At 40.8% G+C, this 18,301-nt stretch overlaps 1 protein-coding gene across 4 annotated transcripts in view; it reads right to left on the bottom strand.

Annotated features, from left to right (window-relative positions):
* Positions 1-18,301, bottom strand: part of LOC126094732 (ADP-ribosylation factor GTPase-activating protein 2) — an 89,482-nt gene that overhangs the window by 18,601 nt on the left and 52,580 nt on the right. For all 4 annotated transcript variants that reach the window (XM_049909280.1, XM_049909281.1, XM_049909282.1 and 1 more), the window contains one exon: positions 3,718-3,858. In XM_049909280.1, coding sequence (XP_049765237.1) covers positions 3,718-3,858 — 141 coding nt within the window. The remainder of the gene's footprint in view (positions 1-3,717; positions 3,859-18,301) is intronic.

The raw sequence follows: 18,301 nt of genomic DNA, 5'->3' as shown, positions 1-18,301 counted from the left end.
GTTCGCAATGGCACCTTTTATGAAAGAGCAAGTGGTATGTCTTGAGCATATCTGTCCAGTGCAGGTGGCTGATGACGTGCATATCAAGTTTGTGTTTAAAGAATATCATCTGCAATACAGTAAAGCTGTGCAACAGATGTTAGCAACCTAAGCTGTGGAGGATGGTTTCAACAGAAATAAATCTAGAGGCAAAGTAATGCAAAAAAGACTTGCAAAATTGTTTATAGAATGTCTGCAGAGGTAGACAACTCTCTGAAACTGGAACACTGTAAATATTTTACGCAACAAACAAGACAGATGACACACAAGGAACTACAGACTTGATAGCCTCTTATCTTTAATGTAGAAGATATTATCATCAATCGCATAGAACAAACATTTGATTTGCTATGCTACCCAATGGCCTTTGTAAGTGAATATATATCAATGCATCACGCAACCTGTCAATAAAATTATGGAACAGTGTAACGAGTATGAATTACCACATTGTCTCAGATTCAGAAAGTTTAAGGATTATTTTGACTAACTTGAGAAACAAGGTCTTCAGTCAACCATGTTAATAAATTGTAGAATAATGGACCAATGCTATGGCTTCCATTAGACTTCATGAACACAGGAGGATATTCACAATTGATAGAGGGGTCGTACGAAGATTTCATGCCACCAAAATAGTTGTCAGTTGCCCTAGAGGAAGCGTTTTAGATCTCTAAATTGGGAAAACAAGAAAGAGGAGGAGGCAAAAAAGAAGTAGTAGTATGTGTCTATGGAACATACATGAATCACATTTGTTTGTGCTGATGACATTGTACTGTTTGTCTTCCACTATGAAGGGAGGGATGGAGGGGAAGGGGGATCAAAAATCAGTTACAACAAGAGTACAATAAGGTTCAGAAAAGTCATACAAAAATATAAGAACAAAAACTGACTCAGCATGCTTTTGATAGATTAAATAGGGTTTTAAAACCGAATTTTCAATGTATTTCAAGAGGAGAGAGACAGTGCATTAACAATTTTGACTTATGGAAGACACAGACAGACTCTTAAAGCAAAATCCGAGAACCGCTCAGTCTGCAATAGAGAGATAAATGTTGACAATTCCTAGAAGAGAATTAACTGTAATGAAAACGAAATCAAGATGGGCAGAACGTACCCTGGAGAATGGAAGGTTCCTTGTTCAGCTGCAAGATAAAGAAACAATGACAGAGGACACCCTTACAGGAGCTGGGAAGATGGAATCTGAAGATGAGCAGGGGCAACATCAATGCATACAGCTTAAGAACATAATTCATGGAAAACTTAAGGAGGCCTTTACTCAATGGTGGATGCCAAATGGCTGCTGCAGGTAGTGATGGGGCAGGATGCAAATTCGGTTTCAATAGATTTGGGATCACATTTAGCCCAACACAGTGAATGTGTGTTTTACTAGTTTGAAGTACAGTTGACTAAGTGTTTGAGATCCTTAAAAATCAACAATGGAAGTTTAAGTAAACACTTTGTCTTTTTTTTTCTTAGGACACATACCAATGTTAAGTTATGAGATTCATAAGCCTGATCCAATTTCTTTTAAGAAAATTACACATTCATTTTACGGTCACAGGGGAGAGTACAAAGAAAAGATTTGACCAACAACCAAACTTTTAAAAAATAAGAAAAAGGAATGAAATCACACAACCCTTCTATTCTGTACAGGAGTGCTATTTCAACGAACTGCAGTAATACTCATTGTATCAAGAGTATCAGCACATCTGCAAGCTTTGATTTACAGTCTGATGTATGTATTCAATTTAAACAACAGAAAGTCATTCCTTTCTCTTAAAGATTACTCCATCAAATTCTGGCTTCTAAAACAATGAGCCATTTGTTCCTTTCATAGTGGAATACACGTAGATATTGTGTGTGAGAATTTTGAGTGAATGACGATAGAAGGCGGCTTCCTCTCAGGCAGAGAGGGGCCGACCTGTAGAGAGTAAGCCAGGGGCAGAGCAAAATGGGCCAGGGTAGGGGAGGGGGTAATGAGAGGGGAGGGGACCGAGAGACAGAGGGATGTGGAGGGGAGTGAGAGGTGGAGGATAGCAAGAGGGGATGGGTACAGTAGGAGAGAGGGAAGGGTCAGGAGAGGAAGTGAGAGGAGTGGAGGCGGTAGAGAGAGGATAGGATGGGTAGAGGGGAGGGGATGGTAAAGGGGGGAGGGGATGGGTAGCGTGGGGAGGGGATGGGTAGAGATGGGAGGGATAGAGATGGGAGGGGCAGAGAGGGGAGGGGCGGGGTAGAGAGGGGATGGGCGGGGTAGAGAGGGGAGGGGCGGGGTAGAGACGGGAGGGGCGGGGTAGAGACGGGAGGGGCGGGGTAGAGACGGGAGGGGCCGGGTAGAGACGGGAGGGGCCGGGTAGAGACGGGAGGGGCCGGGTAGGGACGGGAGGGGCGGGGTAGAGACGGGAGGGGCGGGGTAGAGACGGGAGGGGCGGGGTAGAGACGGGAGGGGCGGGGTAGAGACGGGAGGGGCGGGGTAGAGACGGGAGGGGCGGGGTAGAGAGGGGAGGGGGTAGGAAGGGGATGGGTAGGGAGGGAAGGGAAGGGGAGTGGTAGAGAGGGAAGGGGTAGAGAGGGAAGGGGAGGGGTAGAGACAGAAGGGGAGGGGTAGAGAGGGAAGGGGAGGGGTAGAGAGGGAAGGGGAGGGGTAGAGAAGGCAGGAGTGGGAAGGTATAGGGGGTGAGAGGGGAAGGGGTGAAAGAGATTGGCAAGAGGGGGGAGGTGTGGGAGGAGGGCGAGAAGGTGAGTGAGGGGAGGGGTGGAGAGTGGAGGTGTGGAGAGAAGTGGTGGGGTGGGAGTGGAGCGGTGGGGTGGGAGAGGAGCGGTGGGGTGGGAGAGGAGCGGTGGGGTGGGAGAGGAGCGGTGGGGTGGTAGTGGAAGGGTGTGGTGGGAGGGGAGTGGTAGGAGGGGAGGTAAGCAAGGGGGATTGTCGGGCAGTCTGGGGAGAGGGGAGGGTAGTGAGAGGTGGTTAGGGGAGTGACAGTGGGGAGGGGTGCCAGAGAGGGGTGGGGTGGGGATTGAGAGTGGGGGGAAGGGGATCAAGATTGGGGATTCAGGTGGGGATCATGAGTGGGGGGGGGGGGAGAGGTGCGAGAAAGGAGTGGGGAGTTTGAGAGGGAAGGTGGACGTGATTGGCAGGGGGTAGCAGTGTGATAGAAGGGAGAGGAGTGAGATGTGGGTGGTGTGTTTGACTGTGGTGGGGTGTGTAAGGGGGAGGGAGGAAAGTAGGTAGAGAGGGGAAGGTAGAGATAAACTTACAGTTCAACTAATTTTATTTTGTTTCTTCATTACTACTTAATACACCTTATGTCTGGAAGGAATGAGGTTCTTATCTTTGAAATATTTATTTTTGTATTTCACTGACCAAAGCCAGTGTATTATCATGCTAAATAAGCAGCAGGCAATTGGTCTTTGTGGATTATATTTATAAACATTAATGTTAAACAGTATTATTCCTCTTTCTTTCAGTGTAATCTTCACAGATCGAAGAATAAGCCACATGACACTTATACAACAAACGGAAAGGGCCCAGTGCATCAAAGTTTTACTCTAAAGCTAGACGCAACTAATTTGAATTATTTATATTCACTGAACTTGATAAAACAAAGGGGTTCATCTTATTTAATAAATACTAAAACTACAACTTAACAGTTCTACAGTATTTTAAAATACTATAATTTAACTTACATGCCATATACAACAAAATCGTCAAAAAAACCATCACTTTCCTTGTCAAATACAGACTTGTTGCTTGTGGTGCTAGAGTTAATGTTTGGATTTTCTTGTTCAATTGTCTTCATGTCACTGACAGCAGAATGGCTTATCCCCCTATGAAGTAAAATTAGCACATTAAAAAAAGAAACAGCAAAACTGGATAACAAAACTACATGTTATTGTGAGGATGATATTATTATAATAAAATTAAAAATACATTAAACACACACAAACAGCAAAAATAATAGATTATTTTTTTTTTTTGCACTACTTCTTTGTAAGAGTAACAGTCAAAAAGATTCTGACTTTCATCCATGGGATGAATGACATAAGTTGAAATAACTGTTACCATACTGTATAGAAAAACAGCACCAATAAACTGTGCCAAGTGGTTTCTTCTATCAGGTGAGTAAATACAAATTTTGAATAGTACACAGTTTTTGTCTGTTTATTATTACTAACAAATGAACACCTGTGAGGCCAACTGAATTAAGCAAAGGACTGAGTGTGCCTGTCTGTAATTAGACCAACATACATTTTTGCCTCTGGGAAAAGGAGGTATTCAATGTTCTATAGAGACTCAAATTATAAAAGGATTTCTGTACTGACAGCACCAATGGTGTGTATTCAATGGATGCAAGGTAAGCTCTTCTTACCCAGCACACACTGTGAACACAAGTGAAACTAATGGAAACAAAGATTATTCCTTACACAGGTTGACAATAGTGATATTATATGATATTTTCAGATCAACACCACCAAGTTTTCATAATTACCAGCTAATTTCATAAGTTCACGTTCACGATAAGTTGCGATTCACATAAGAAGGAATGTTCTCTGAATGGGCAGTAGAAGTGGTGGCTAGAGATCCGTGAAGCATGTCTACCTGCCAGCTCTTGTCCCCAAGTCCCATATTGGGCAACTGCTGGCCTTTGTGTGAGATTAGCAGGATTAAAAGTTACAATTTCTCCTCTAGTGCTACGGAAAACACAGGGTTAAGGTAAATGAATGATTACACACATGGTACATAGGTTTATATTATCTCTAAGCTATAAATAGCATACTGTCTGCCATGCAATGATTTCCAGAGTATAGATGTGGATGTAGATCAGTTTATAATAATCAAACAATGGAATATGCAGGATGGGATGTAACAATATAATGAAAAGGATAGTTGCTACTCACCATACAAGGGAGATGCTGAATTGCAGAAAGGCAGAACAGAAAGACTATCACACAATTAGCTTTTGGCCAACAAAGGCCTTTGTAAACATACATGCACACACTCTGCAAACACAACTCACACACACATGACCACAATCTCTGGCAGCTGGAGCCGTCTGTGTGTTGTCTAATATTGACAAAATCCTTGTTGGTCGAGAGCTAATTGTGTGAGGGTTTACAATATCATTGCACAGGCATGTTGGTGTTGTGGGAAGGTAAGACAGCATGCTCAGTGCATATCAAACCGGTGAGCAACAAAATCATGAAAATCCAAGCATGGCAGTGCAAGTGTGAATGTTCACCCTGAGGCACAACTCTGCTACCTGCAGTTTTCAATAGAAGAAGAACATAATACAACTGGAGAGACCTATGAGGCATGGCTACAGAATAACGGAAGGCGCTGTCACAGAGTAAGTACACATCCACCAAAGAGGAATGACCAATAGCTGTGAAGCATGAAGCCTTCTCAGTCTAACACAGCATCTCTGGTGTCTGCAGACAAATCAGTTTTGTTTGTGTAAGAACTGTTATTTTGTTTTGCTGGAAAAATGATAATGTAATAATAGAGCAGTAAAATGTCATTAAGTATGAAATGTGGAAAAAAAAAGCTTATGAAATCTATCTTCTACTAAAAGAAGTGTACGGCAAAGACTGTTGTATCACGTACACATTTTTGAGTGGCTCAAGTGTTTTCAAGATGGCCATGAAGACACTGTAGATGACTCATCCCCATAACACCCTTCAACACAAAAAAATGGATAAAAAAGTTGACCAACAGTTGAGTTTCGATCGACTGCTGAAACAGTACAGCTGGAGCCACAAACGATGGCGGTCGAGTTAGGCTTGTTCTGCGCACCTACATCACGCATCCTCTGACAGCCAATGAGCGTTCAGTAGTTCCCTGGGCACCTTGCTGGGAATGCAGTAGCCAATGCAAGCATTAAATGTGATTGTGGCGAGTTGTTTAATGAATGTTGTTTAATGAATTTCTATTCCATTTGTTGTGAGTTTTCATCGGTGATGGTGGTGGTAAGTGATAAATTTTGCAGAAGCCAGTGAGAGGCGTAATTTGCAGGATACACTCTTTCTTCAAGCAGTAAGCACGCTTGTACTGCGACTGTTCTTTGAAATTGTCAACAATGCAATCCCCGTCCATGCCTCGACATGCGCAAACCGCCATCATTTATGGACAGGACTACAGTAATTGACAAAGAATGCGTAAGGCAAATTTTACATAACCAATTATAATGAGAAAAGTCTGTGGGAAACTGATGCCAAAAATTGCCGCAATCGAACAAAAAGAAGCTTGTGAAACTGTTTGTACTGACACTTTGAATACCATCAAACAAGGTGATTTTGGACAGTTTTGAAGTTATTTTCACTGATACTTACACAGGTTATGTTTCATTGTATTGTTTGTTACAGAAATGGTGGGGTGTTCATAGCCGCATGTCTGCTCGTCTTAATCGCATGGGTCACACAGGCATGCTGTATCAGCATGTGACTGTGTACATTCCTGGAGGCAGTTTTGGGACAAGTTTCCCAGGCCGCAACTGAAAGTTGGGAGTTTTTCACAACCATAATTTGGAATGTTATTTGAAGGTGCAGGAACAGTAGATGTTTGCCTATTAGTTGATAGGGCATGGACATGACATCCTAATACTGCCCAATTTCCGATGCACCCGATGATGGGGCTAAGACCCCAAAACCATGTTGGTGCACAGCGACTTTGGTCATGCAGGATTTCAGTCAATAGAGTACTTTACAACTGTGGTGGATTTGTTTACCATGAGCATGTTGCTGAACAGCTGTGGGTGTCCCACAAACAAAAATTTGTACTATCACTTGTTTCCGCAATGTTTTTGTTTTCCTGGAAGTAATGGCTTATAACCGATTTCTCCGAAGGAACATTTAGTTTGCGGCAGCATGACTACCAGGCTTATCTGGAGGATAACGAACTACTTTGAACACTTCTTCAAAACTGAAGTCCATGTTTCTGTGTTGCTTTGCTGGCTCTCCTCATTATCAGGCAATTTCCATAAGACATGATCTGGATCAAATGGGATTAGGCCTGAGGCACAAAGTCCACTCTCTGTTTTCTGTAGAGTTTGTTGAAATCTTAGTCAGTGGCTGCTTCAGAAGATATGGATAAGCATCCTCTGAAATAGTCCTGTGACTGTACTACTTCCATTCAGTCGATATGGCTCACCACGCTGCTTTCACTGGTTTGAAGAAGCTTACATGCAACGGCTGGAGAAGGTGGGTGCTATTCGAGGGAAGGAGAATGAATGAATTATTGTTCCACTCACAGTCTTCGATAATGCATACAGACATGACTGGACAAATTGTCCTCAATCATCATTGGTGGCCTATTTTGCTCCTTCAAATAACAGGGCAAAGTGTTTGTAAAAAACCAGCCTTTAAATATCGGTAAATCAAACCATCCACTATCATTCCTAATTAAGTGGGTTCTCCATGGGCCACCTTCTTGCCACGTGTTCCACAAACGCTCAGATTTATGTAGGATTTATAGAGGAAACAGTTTACTATCAGCACTTGTTGCCATCATTATCAAAACACTAGATATCAATGAATCCATAACTTTTTCAGCATTCTTCCTCCTTTGTTTTGTAATTACCTGCTGCTTGCCCAAATCATCTGACATGTTAGTTTTGTGATAGCTGATTATGTTGTTAGGTGGTAGATTTTCCAGCGTTGGCTTTATTTTGGAGATATATGTTTTAACTCTCATTTTGTTCACTTCCCCATGAGCTCTTTTAATATTTTCATTTAGGCAAACAGGGAAATCTTCTGAATGCTGCTTGAGGAATAAATACACTCATTCATCTCCTGGTAAATTGATAGAGGAAGCATTTCACTAAATGTCTAATATCCAATTTAGTGAAAGGAAATAACCAATGTGCAGCTCTCAGGACACCCTGCTTAAACATTTGTTCTTCTTCTTCTTCTTCTTCTTCATGTAGCACTCGTTGTCCTCCCAATTTTTTTCTTCAGACATGTTTCCCAAACTTTAGTTTGTACGGTCAATCTAGATATATCATACAAATCACGCTTTTCTATACAATAATTTGTCACGCTGAATGCCACAAGCACCTCTGTCCAAAAGTTCCTGGTCATAACTACAGTGTACTTCAGCGTCTTTCCTGTTTTTGTATGTTCTCACCCCACACAGTTCATAAATTTTGCAAAAACTTTTGAATAAAACAATGACAAACTCAATAAACAAGTACAGCAACTTTCCCAATGCCACAGGCTACTGATTTTGTAAACAACTATGGTTATAACATTTTTCCACTGGTCGCAAAAGCAGAAAGTTTCCACTTGATGATACTGTGTGAACTTTAAAACAGTAGTACTGTTCATCAGATATTTACCTTGGTAAACATTCAACCTAAAATAAAACTCACAAAAATAATGATTGTTTTTTCAATATTCTACATCTACATCTACATCTACATCCATACTCCGCAAGCCACCTGACGGTGTGTGGCGGAGGGTACCTCGAGTACCTCTATCGGTTCTCCCTTCTATTCCAGTCTCGTATTGTTCGTGGAAAGAAGGACTGTCGGTATGCCTCTGTGTGGGCTCTAATCTCTCTGATTTTATCCTCATGGTCTCTTCACGAGATGGTCTCTTCACGAGATATACGTAGGAGGGAGCAATATACTGCTTGACTCTTCGGTGAAGGTATGTTCTCGAAACTTTGACAAAAGCCCGTACCGAGCTACTGAGCGTCTCTCCTGCAGAGTCTTCCACTGGAGTTTATCTATCATCTCCGTAACGCTTTCGCGATTACTAAATGATCCTGTAACGAAGCGCGCTGCTCTCCGTTGGATCTTCTCTATGTCTTGTATCAACCCTATCTGGTACGGATCCCACACTGCTGAGCAGTATTCAAGCAGTGGGCGAACAAGCGTACTGTAACCTACTTCCTTTGTTTTCGGATTGCATTTCCTTAGGATTCTTCCAATGAATCTCAGTCTGGCATCTGCTTTACCGACGATCAACATTATATGATCATTCCATTTTAAATCACTCCTAATGCGTACTCCCAGATAATTTATGGTATTAACTGCTTCCACTTGCTGACGTATTTTGTAGCTAAATGATAAAGGATCTATCTTTCTGTGTATTCGCAGCACATTACACTTGTCTACATTGAGATTCAACTGCCATTCCCTGCACCATGCGTCAATTCGCTGCAGATCCTCCTGCATTTCAGTACAATTTTCCATTGTTACAAGCTCTCGATACACCACAGCATCATCTGCAAAAGCCTCAGTGAACTTCCGATGTCATCCACAAGGTCATTTATGTATATTGTGAATAGCAACGGTCCTATGACACTCCCCTGCGGCACACCTGAAATCACTCTTACTTCGGAAGACTTCTCTCCATTGAGAATGACATGCTGCGTCCTGTTATCTAGGAACTCCTCAATCCAATCACACAATTGGTCTGATAGTCCATATGCTCTTACTTTGTTCATTAAACGACTGTGGGGAACTGTATCGAACGCCTTGCAGAAGTCAAGAAACACGGCATCTACCTGTGAACCCGTGTCTATGGCCCTCTGAGTCTCGTGGACGAATAGCGCGAGCTGGGTTTCACATGACCGTCTTTTTTGAAACCCATGCTGATTCCTACAGAGTAGATTTATAGTCTCCAGAAAAGTCATTATACTCGAACACAATGCGTGTTCCAAAATTCTACAACTGATCGACGTTAGAGATATAGATCTATAGTTCTGCACATCTGTTCGACGTCCCTTCTTGAAAACGGGGATGACCTGTGCCCTTTTCCAATCCTTTGGAACGCTACGCTCTTCTAGAGACCTACGGTACACCGCTGCAAGAAGGGGGGCAAGTTCCTTCGCGTACTCTGTGTAAAATTGAACTGGTATCACATCAGGTCCAGAGGCCTTTCCTCTTTTGAGCGATTTTAATTGTTTCTCTATCCCTCTGTCGTCTATTTTGATATCTACCATTTTTTCACCTGTGCGACAATCTAGAGAAGGAACTACAGTGCAATCTTCCTCTGTGAAACAACTTTGGAAAAAGACATTTAGTATTTCGGCCTTTAGTCTGTCATCCTCTGTTTCAGTACCATTTTCTACATCTACATCTACATTTATACTCCGCAAGCCACCCAACGGTGTGTGGCGGAGGGCACTTTACGTGCCACTGTCATTACCTCCCTTTCCTGTTACAGTCGCGTATGGTTCGCGGGAAGAACGACTGTCTGAAAGCCTCTGTGCGCGCTCTAATCTCTCTAATTTTACATTCGTGATCTCCTCGGGAGGTATAAGTAGGGGGAAGCAATATATTCGATACCTCATCCAGAAACGCACCCTCTCGAAACCTGGCGAGCAAGCTACACCGCGAAGCAGAGCGCCTCTCTTGCAGAGTCTGCCACTTGAGTTTGTTAAACATCTCCGTAACGCTATCATGGTTACCAAATAACCCTGTGACGAAACGCGCCGCTCTTCTTTGAATCTTCTCTATCTCCTCCGTCAACCCGATCTGGTACGGATCCCACACTGATGAGCAATACTCAAGTATAGGTCGAACGAGTATTTTGTAAGCCACCTCCTTTGTTGATGGACTACATTTTCTAAGGACTCTCCCAATGAATCTCAACCTGGTCACAGAGTGTCTGGACATTTTGTTTTGATCCACCTACTGCTTTGACATAAGACCAAAATTTCTTAGGATTTTCTGCCAAGTCAGTACATAGAACTTTACTTTCGAATTCATTGAACGCCTCTCGCATAGCCCTCCTCACACTACATTTCGCTTCGCGTAATTTTTGTTTGTCTGCAAGGCTTTGGCTATGTTTATGTTTGCTGTGAAGTTCCCTTTGCTTCCGCAGCAGTTTTCTAACTCGGTTGTTGTACCACGGTGGCTCTTTTCCATCTCTTACAATCTTGCTTGGCACATACTCATCTAACGCATAATGTACGACGGTTTTGAACTTTGTCCACTGATCCTCAACACTATCTGTACTTGAGACAAAACTTTTGTGTTGAGCCAACAGGTACTCTGAAATCTGCTTTTTGTCACTTTTTATAAACAGAAAAATCTTCCTACCCTTTTTAATATTCCTATTTACGGCTGAAATCATTGATGCCGTAACCGCTTTATGATCGCTGATTCCCTGTTCTGCGTTAACTTTTTCAAATAGTTCAGGTCTGTTTGTCACCAGAAGGTCTAATATGTTATCGCCACGAGCCGGTTCTCTGTTAACTGCTCAAGGTAGTTTTCAGATAAAGCACTTAAAAAAATTTCACTGGATTCTTTGTCCCTGCCACCCGTTATGAACGTTTGAGTCTCCCAGTCTATATCCGGCAAATTAAAATCTCCACCCAGAACTATAACATGGTGGGGAAATCTACTCAAAATATTTTCCAAATTATCCTTCAGGTGCTCAGCCACAACAGCTGCTGAGCCAGGGGGCCTATAGAGACATCCAATTACCAAGTCTGAGCCTGCTTTAACCGTGACCTTCACCCAAATCATTTCACATTTCGGATCTCCGTCAATTTCCTTCGATACTATTGCACTTCTTATCGCTATAAACACGCCTCCCCCTTCACTGTCCAGCCTGTCTCTGCGGTATACATTCCAATCTGAGTTTAGGATTTCATAGAATTTTGTATCTTCACTGGGTTAATGAAGGGCATAGTGAAGGTCAAACTATTAATCAACATTATTATTGAGGTTCTTGCTCAACTTCATGAGAAAATAAAAGAAAAAAAATGACCCAAATTGTGGAAAAAACAAGTCATGGGTTCTGCTTTGCGACAATGCACTAGTTCATACCACATGGTTTGTTAATTTCTAGTGAAGTACAGCATCCCAGTGTTAGACCAACCACCTTAATCACCTGACCCAGCACCCTGTGACTTATCTCTTCCCCAAGTTAAATCTGCATTAAAATGAACAAGATTTCAGTCCATTGAAGAAGAAGTGGCAGGGACAGGGAAGGGGGGGGGGGGGGGGGGGGGCATGGGGCATAAGACTCCCAGTACGGTTCCCATCAATAGAAAATCTGCATGGATCATTACAAAAGGAGGAGGTGAGGGTATTTGAGGATTATTGTAACTGAATATGTTTGTTTTTGAAATAAAATGTGTTACAGCAATAGTCCCATTACCTTACAGCCACAACTCATACACTGAATCACACATTGTAACTAGGCATCTTGCTTACACATCGCTTCAATACCCATCTCTACAATAGCAACAACGTGCTCTCAGGACACCCTAACACGCAAAAGCTGAATAAATGCAATTTTGTTAAACTTGTTTGTCTTCTGAGTAAAGCTGAAATATAATTTAGAACATTATTCTATATGTACAAGAGTGTAAAATCCAATATAGAATGGCTTGACTGCTTCTGTTTCAAACAAGCTTATGAATAAAATAAGATAGGAGATTGGTGTACCAAATTTTGTCTAGTTACTCTGGATGGATGAAGTAGTTGATGTAAGTAACTTCTTGTATGTCTCTTCACAAGAGAAACTCCCCATCGCACCCCCCTCAGATTTAGTGGTGAGATGTCCCAATGGATAGCCCATCAAAAACTGAACACAGATCAAGCGTGAAAACACGAAGGTGTATTGACCTGTGAAGAACAGCAAAATAGAAACAGTGAAGAGTCGAAGTTCAGTAACTGCAACATTGAGCGAAATGGAAAAGCAACGGCGTTGTGGTTAAGTGATTATGCTGTTTAACTGTAAAATGGATAAGCTGTGTTCAAATCAACCTCGTGTCATTTATTTTCATGTATTTATCATTTTTTTCAAAACATTATGAACTGTCCATCTGGTCACTGAAATATTTGTTCTCCTTCTGTAATCTTGGCAGCTGTGGTAGTATACACTGGTTATAGAATATGAGTCATGTGGTAATAATATATTAGCAACGCAAGTAAATGTGGTGAGCAGTGAGAGCAGGCGACATAACATGTAGACGTCTCACAGAAGTGAAAACAACAAATAAATGGGTGTGAACTATGTTAAAACAAAGGAATTCAGGGTCAAAACTTCCAAAATGGAACAACTTCAAAAATGTTAAAAACATATGCTTTGACAGGGCATAGAGAAACTGTATAATTGTGAAATTGTTACAGTTATTTGTTGAAGCTTATGTGAAAAACTATTATGTTTTCATCATTTCCTTGGGATTGATCACATTCACATTCATACGAACACCTAAATCAGGCAAGGAGACATATCTCACTCACTCACCAGGTGTACAAATAAAGTGCATCAATAAGAGATTCCTCTCATATGACACAAGTACTGTCACTAATGCCACGTACGACACACCAGATGTGTTTTCCGGTGAGGATAGGGCTCACATGCGCATTGTCATCAAAGGTCTGCAGTTCCCATTCAAAAGCCACTTCCTTTCGGCTGCTAATAGAGTAGTTGTGCTGAATCAACTTCCATTGTAGGTCCATTTCTTACACACTGCTGTTGCAAACGGACGTTACACCTCAACACAAACACAAATTTGAATCCAACGAACAGAGCGGAAAAGAAGAAGAAGAAGAAAAAAAGGCACAATGGAACTTCGAAAACTGCTTGCCCACTATGCAGCCCAACACTGTGACCACTCAACCATGCTGCTGTTGCTCTTTCACATTGCTCTATATTGCACTTCTTGTGCTTGGACCATTCATGGTTTCTATTTTGCTTATTTCTCACAGTTCAGTACACCTCCTTCCTGTTTGCATGTTTTCTGAACACAGATTTTGACGGGCTATTCGCTTGTCAGTACATCACTGTGTCACGGTTGGTGGTCAAGTAAAAGATTTTAAAAATACATGAACATGCTAAGAGTTACGATGGAGCTGCAGTTATGGCCACTCATTTCAATAGATACAACCAAGAGTGATAAGCACATTGTCTACTGAAATGTTTGGTCACTGTTTCACTTGACTGAATTCAGTGCTATTGAAAGTTGTGTCAAAATTAAAAAACACAAAATTTTCCCCTCATTTTGTATGGTCTTGCTAGTCTTTTACCACGTCAACCAAAAGAACCTGGGCTCTAGTAAACAAAAAACTGCCTAAAGTTGCCAGACAGTGTGGTTTTCCATATAGTTTGGTGACAACATTATATTGCAGTCAAGTGGTTTCACTTTTAAACAGTTACTAGATGCAGGTAAATGGGATGAAGAAGTCTCTACTGCTTCTCATGGATAAAATGTGATGCAAGTCAATTTTGTTCTACATTCCTTTGAGGATATGCATTGGCACCTTATCGTAACACAAATTAATGATTTCGTTGAAAACCAAATGTGAGGGATTTGAAAGAACGTGGGGAATAGTCGTTCATGGCCAAAGTATGGATGAACCTGTATCTAAATATCCTAGGCATGATGCTGCACTCCATTTGGAAACTACTGTTGTAAGAATCTACTGTGACATTTTAGACACAATGAGGGTATAGTTAAAAGATAGATTCAGTAACTTGAATTCTCTTATTTTTGGAACTTTTAATGTATGTAATTCTGATCAATATAAACAATGCTGACCAGAACTTGCACACATGCACTGCCAGATTCCTATAGATCATTCACCCCCCCCCCCCCCCCCCCCTCCCGTTTCTGATCACAGCTGACGGTTGCGTTAAGTTTACTGAGAAATGCATCCCAAAAGTGTTGGTGATTTATTGAGTTTTACTGTTAAGTGGACTGCTGACTGCATACAGTGAAATTGTAAAACTCTTTGAACTTTTTTGACTATTCCTGTACACAGTGCCTCTGTTTGGAGCAGCTTTCCAGCCAAAACAAGAATAAAAAACAATGTATGGGGTGGGTGAGAAGTCTCTGTATCGCTGTTTAGTATCAAATGTTGTTATGCAGGTTGGTAGCTATGTTACTTCTTAACAATTATTGGAATCAATGATTGAAAATTACATTCAAATGTTTTTTGCAGTCCTTGTCGAGTTTTAATTTGTAGCCATGGCAGATGTTACCAATCATAGTTTCACTACTGAGGAGTGCACTAGTGACAAGTATGTGGGTGCATAAGTGACAACAGACCAGGGAGACAATGAGGTAAAAGTATGAGAGCATTTCAGGAATGGTTTAATAAAGCTCCACCACAAAAGGCAACACTTACGGATTGGGAAAGACGTGCTTTTCCTTTTTGCAGTGTTAAAGACAGGTAATATTTGGAAGGAAGAACATGAGAGAGAAACATGTGCCAGAGTCTCTGATTTGACTGAACAATCTCCTATGATGTCGACATGTAAATGTGCTTCTGTACTCAGTATACCATGACAATAATGTGAGATCACATGAAAAAAGACCTTAAGGTCAGACCTTTCCGACCAAGGTTTGTACATGAGTTATTTGATACAGATTGAAAGGAGCATGTTTTAGCACACTGTGCTTTCTTACCTCAATTTCTGAATGCAGTGAACCATGCCAAGGTTATGTTTTCAGATGAATGTGCCATTTATTGCAGCTCACATGCTAGAAATATTGTTATTTGGGCCAAAGAAACTCCTCATTACACAGTCAAGTTAGAAAAGGAATCCACCTTATGTAATGATATTGGCAGCAATCACATCGCAACAACTGCTTGGACCGTACTTTTTTGAAAGGACTATGAATGGCGCAAATTATTTATACATATTACAAACATGGTTAATGCCTTAGCTTGAGGAAAGGGGCCTCAGAGAACACATTTGGTTGTAGCAAGACTCACTACGCTCTTGCAATGAGAGAGTTCCTAAATGATCACTTTTCAGGACAGTAGGTATGTAGTGGTTCATCTGCAACACCAGCTCCCTTGAAATGGCCACTAAGACATCCTGATGTCACCACACTAAAAACTTATTATGGGGAGTCATTAGGGGGCATGTATCTTCATGCTGTTATGCTACAAATGAAAACCTGCACAATGCTGCTGGGGATCCATTTCACACTATAATACCACATATGCTCAAAGATATGTCAAGAACAACATGGCACCACACAGAAATGTATTTACAGCATGACCAGGAACATACCAATATACTCAACACTTAGTATGTATATAAGTACTTGTGCTAAAACAAATCAAATCAATTAGCATTCAGTACTAGGGGGGTATGCAGACTTCTTGCCCACCCTGTATGTACTTTACAAGCTAAACAATGGCTTACAAAATTAAACTTTATTAACAAGTGAAAGGGATCACGTGTGGCAGGTAATCAACAAATTTGCCAGAAAAGCAATCTGATGTTTAAAAAATGACATTTTATTCTTTTGTAACTGCTTACCTTAATGGAAAGTTCATTACATGCCACTGGACAGCAATAGAAAGCATAAAATGGCTAACAGATGTTTCATCACAGCAGTTAGAGTTATAAGTCACAAAATTGTGACTACTCACCTAAAAACTACCGTGACATCATTTCTACTGATATACGATTAGTATATCTCAAGTTTGGCGGGCAAGATATTAACAGATATCCATCAATTTCTTAAAAGCATACAGCACAAACCTGACCTAATGGAATGGGCATAGTTCCAGTTGGAAAACAACCTGACCTATGACGATATAGATACAACATTATACTGACATACTCCAGAACTTTTGAGGTGTCTTCTCCCAGGAATGCACCTACAACATAACTGTCATCACTAGGCTGTGCAAGTCTCACAGTGTGGATGCTAGAACAATGTTATCCCGGAAGACTTCACCACCCAGACAAGACCAATATGTTATTAAACTGGTACTTCCTATTAATTGTTCTGCATTTCAATCATTTCACTGTCACAGCCACTGTACAAGTATCTGGCACTATAACTGGCTTGAGGAGAGCACACATCTGAGCTGTTTACTGAGGTGTGTAATTCAGAACAATGAACAGTCAGTCTCAGAACACTTACACCTTTTTCTATTGGGGGCTGGCAAAATTTGCATTATGCAATAAATGCAAAATAGGTGCAAATTTTGCCTCAAAATGTGAAATTATTTAATAGAAGCTTCTTCATAGCGAAATGACAGTCAAAATTATAGTTTGTTTACACTAATCGCTGTACAGTGCCCGCACTCTGCACTACAGAAATCAGAAAACAAAATCTGTCACGTTCCTTGACTGTGTCAAAATTCTTTCCCTAACATTATAATAGATTTACCAGTACTTTCGGTTCCACTGCTATGCTAACACTACTTATATGCTAAGCGTCTTGTCAGTTCTATCTGTAGCATTAGCAAGAATGGGTCACAGTGCTATAAACACCCACAAAAGGTCTAAATTAATGTTCTACAGATTTTGTAATCATGGAAAAGAGTGGGAAGAGACAAGTAATGTCCAGAAACACCATAAACTGTATGTACTGCTTTTTCACAGAACAATCATATTCTGAAAGCTTAAATACAGCAAACAAAGAAAATAAAGGCCATTTCAGAAATAAAAATAAAAAGCTGTTGAAGTTTTTGCAAAAGCAAATATTGCACTCTTAAAGTTCCCAATCAGCTTCTTTTTCAACCGTTAGTCTCACAGAAGTAAGGTTTTGTTTGTTTTCACTCATGTAGCGTGACAACGTTTTAAATTTGTGCACCTAATCATTTACAAACAAGAAAATAGATGTGAATTTTGACACAAATAGACACGAATTTTGCCAAAAATAGATGCTCCAACATTCACTTTCTTGAATGAGGCGAGAAGTGTGTGCACCTGCAACCCCCCTCCCCCAACAACAGACATACATTTATATTTTTATCTGGTTAAAAATATTGTTCTTTAGTTTCTATTAATTCCTATGTTTTTCCTCAATTCACTACTTTTTCATTATTCTGCATACAAACAAGTGGTGAAGTGATAATTATAATTCAATGTCTATGGAGCATTGTTTTAGTTGTACGCCAGTATTCTGTATTTCCTGTTAGAAAGATCACAGTTAATTGTAATTTATGACATAAGTCATATCAAGTATTCCACAACGAAGTGTTGTAGGTCTTCAGGTGATTCTAATCTCACACCATTTGGGAGACAATCTGAGCAGACCTTTGAAACTGATTGCACATATCATTTACTATCTAGTAAAATCATCAGAAGATCAAAACAAATTAGTACTAAATGATTTAGCCAAGTTACCTGTATGGCACAAAATGAGGCAATTAATTCCACACTATAAAAAAGTGTGAGGTCCTCCACAAAAGAACTTAAAAGAATCCATTAAATTTTGGTTACACGATACAGCACACAAATTTAAAGGTTGTTGATTCAGCTAAATACTGAGGGATTACACTTACAAACAAACTGGAACCATCAAAAAGAAAATATTGTGGGGAAGCCAAACCAA

This window comes from Schistocerca cancellata, chromosome 8 (genome assembly GCF_023864275.1).
Source record: "Schistocerca cancellata isolate TAMUIC-IGC-003103 chromosome 8, iqSchCanc2.1, whole genome shotgun sequence".
Lineage (NCBI taxonomy): Eukaryota > Metazoa > Arthropoda > Insecta > Orthoptera > Acrididae > Schistocerca > Schistocerca cancellata.
Note: the sequence above shows the minus strand (reverse complement) of the source record. Positions and strands in the feature narration are given on the sequence as shown.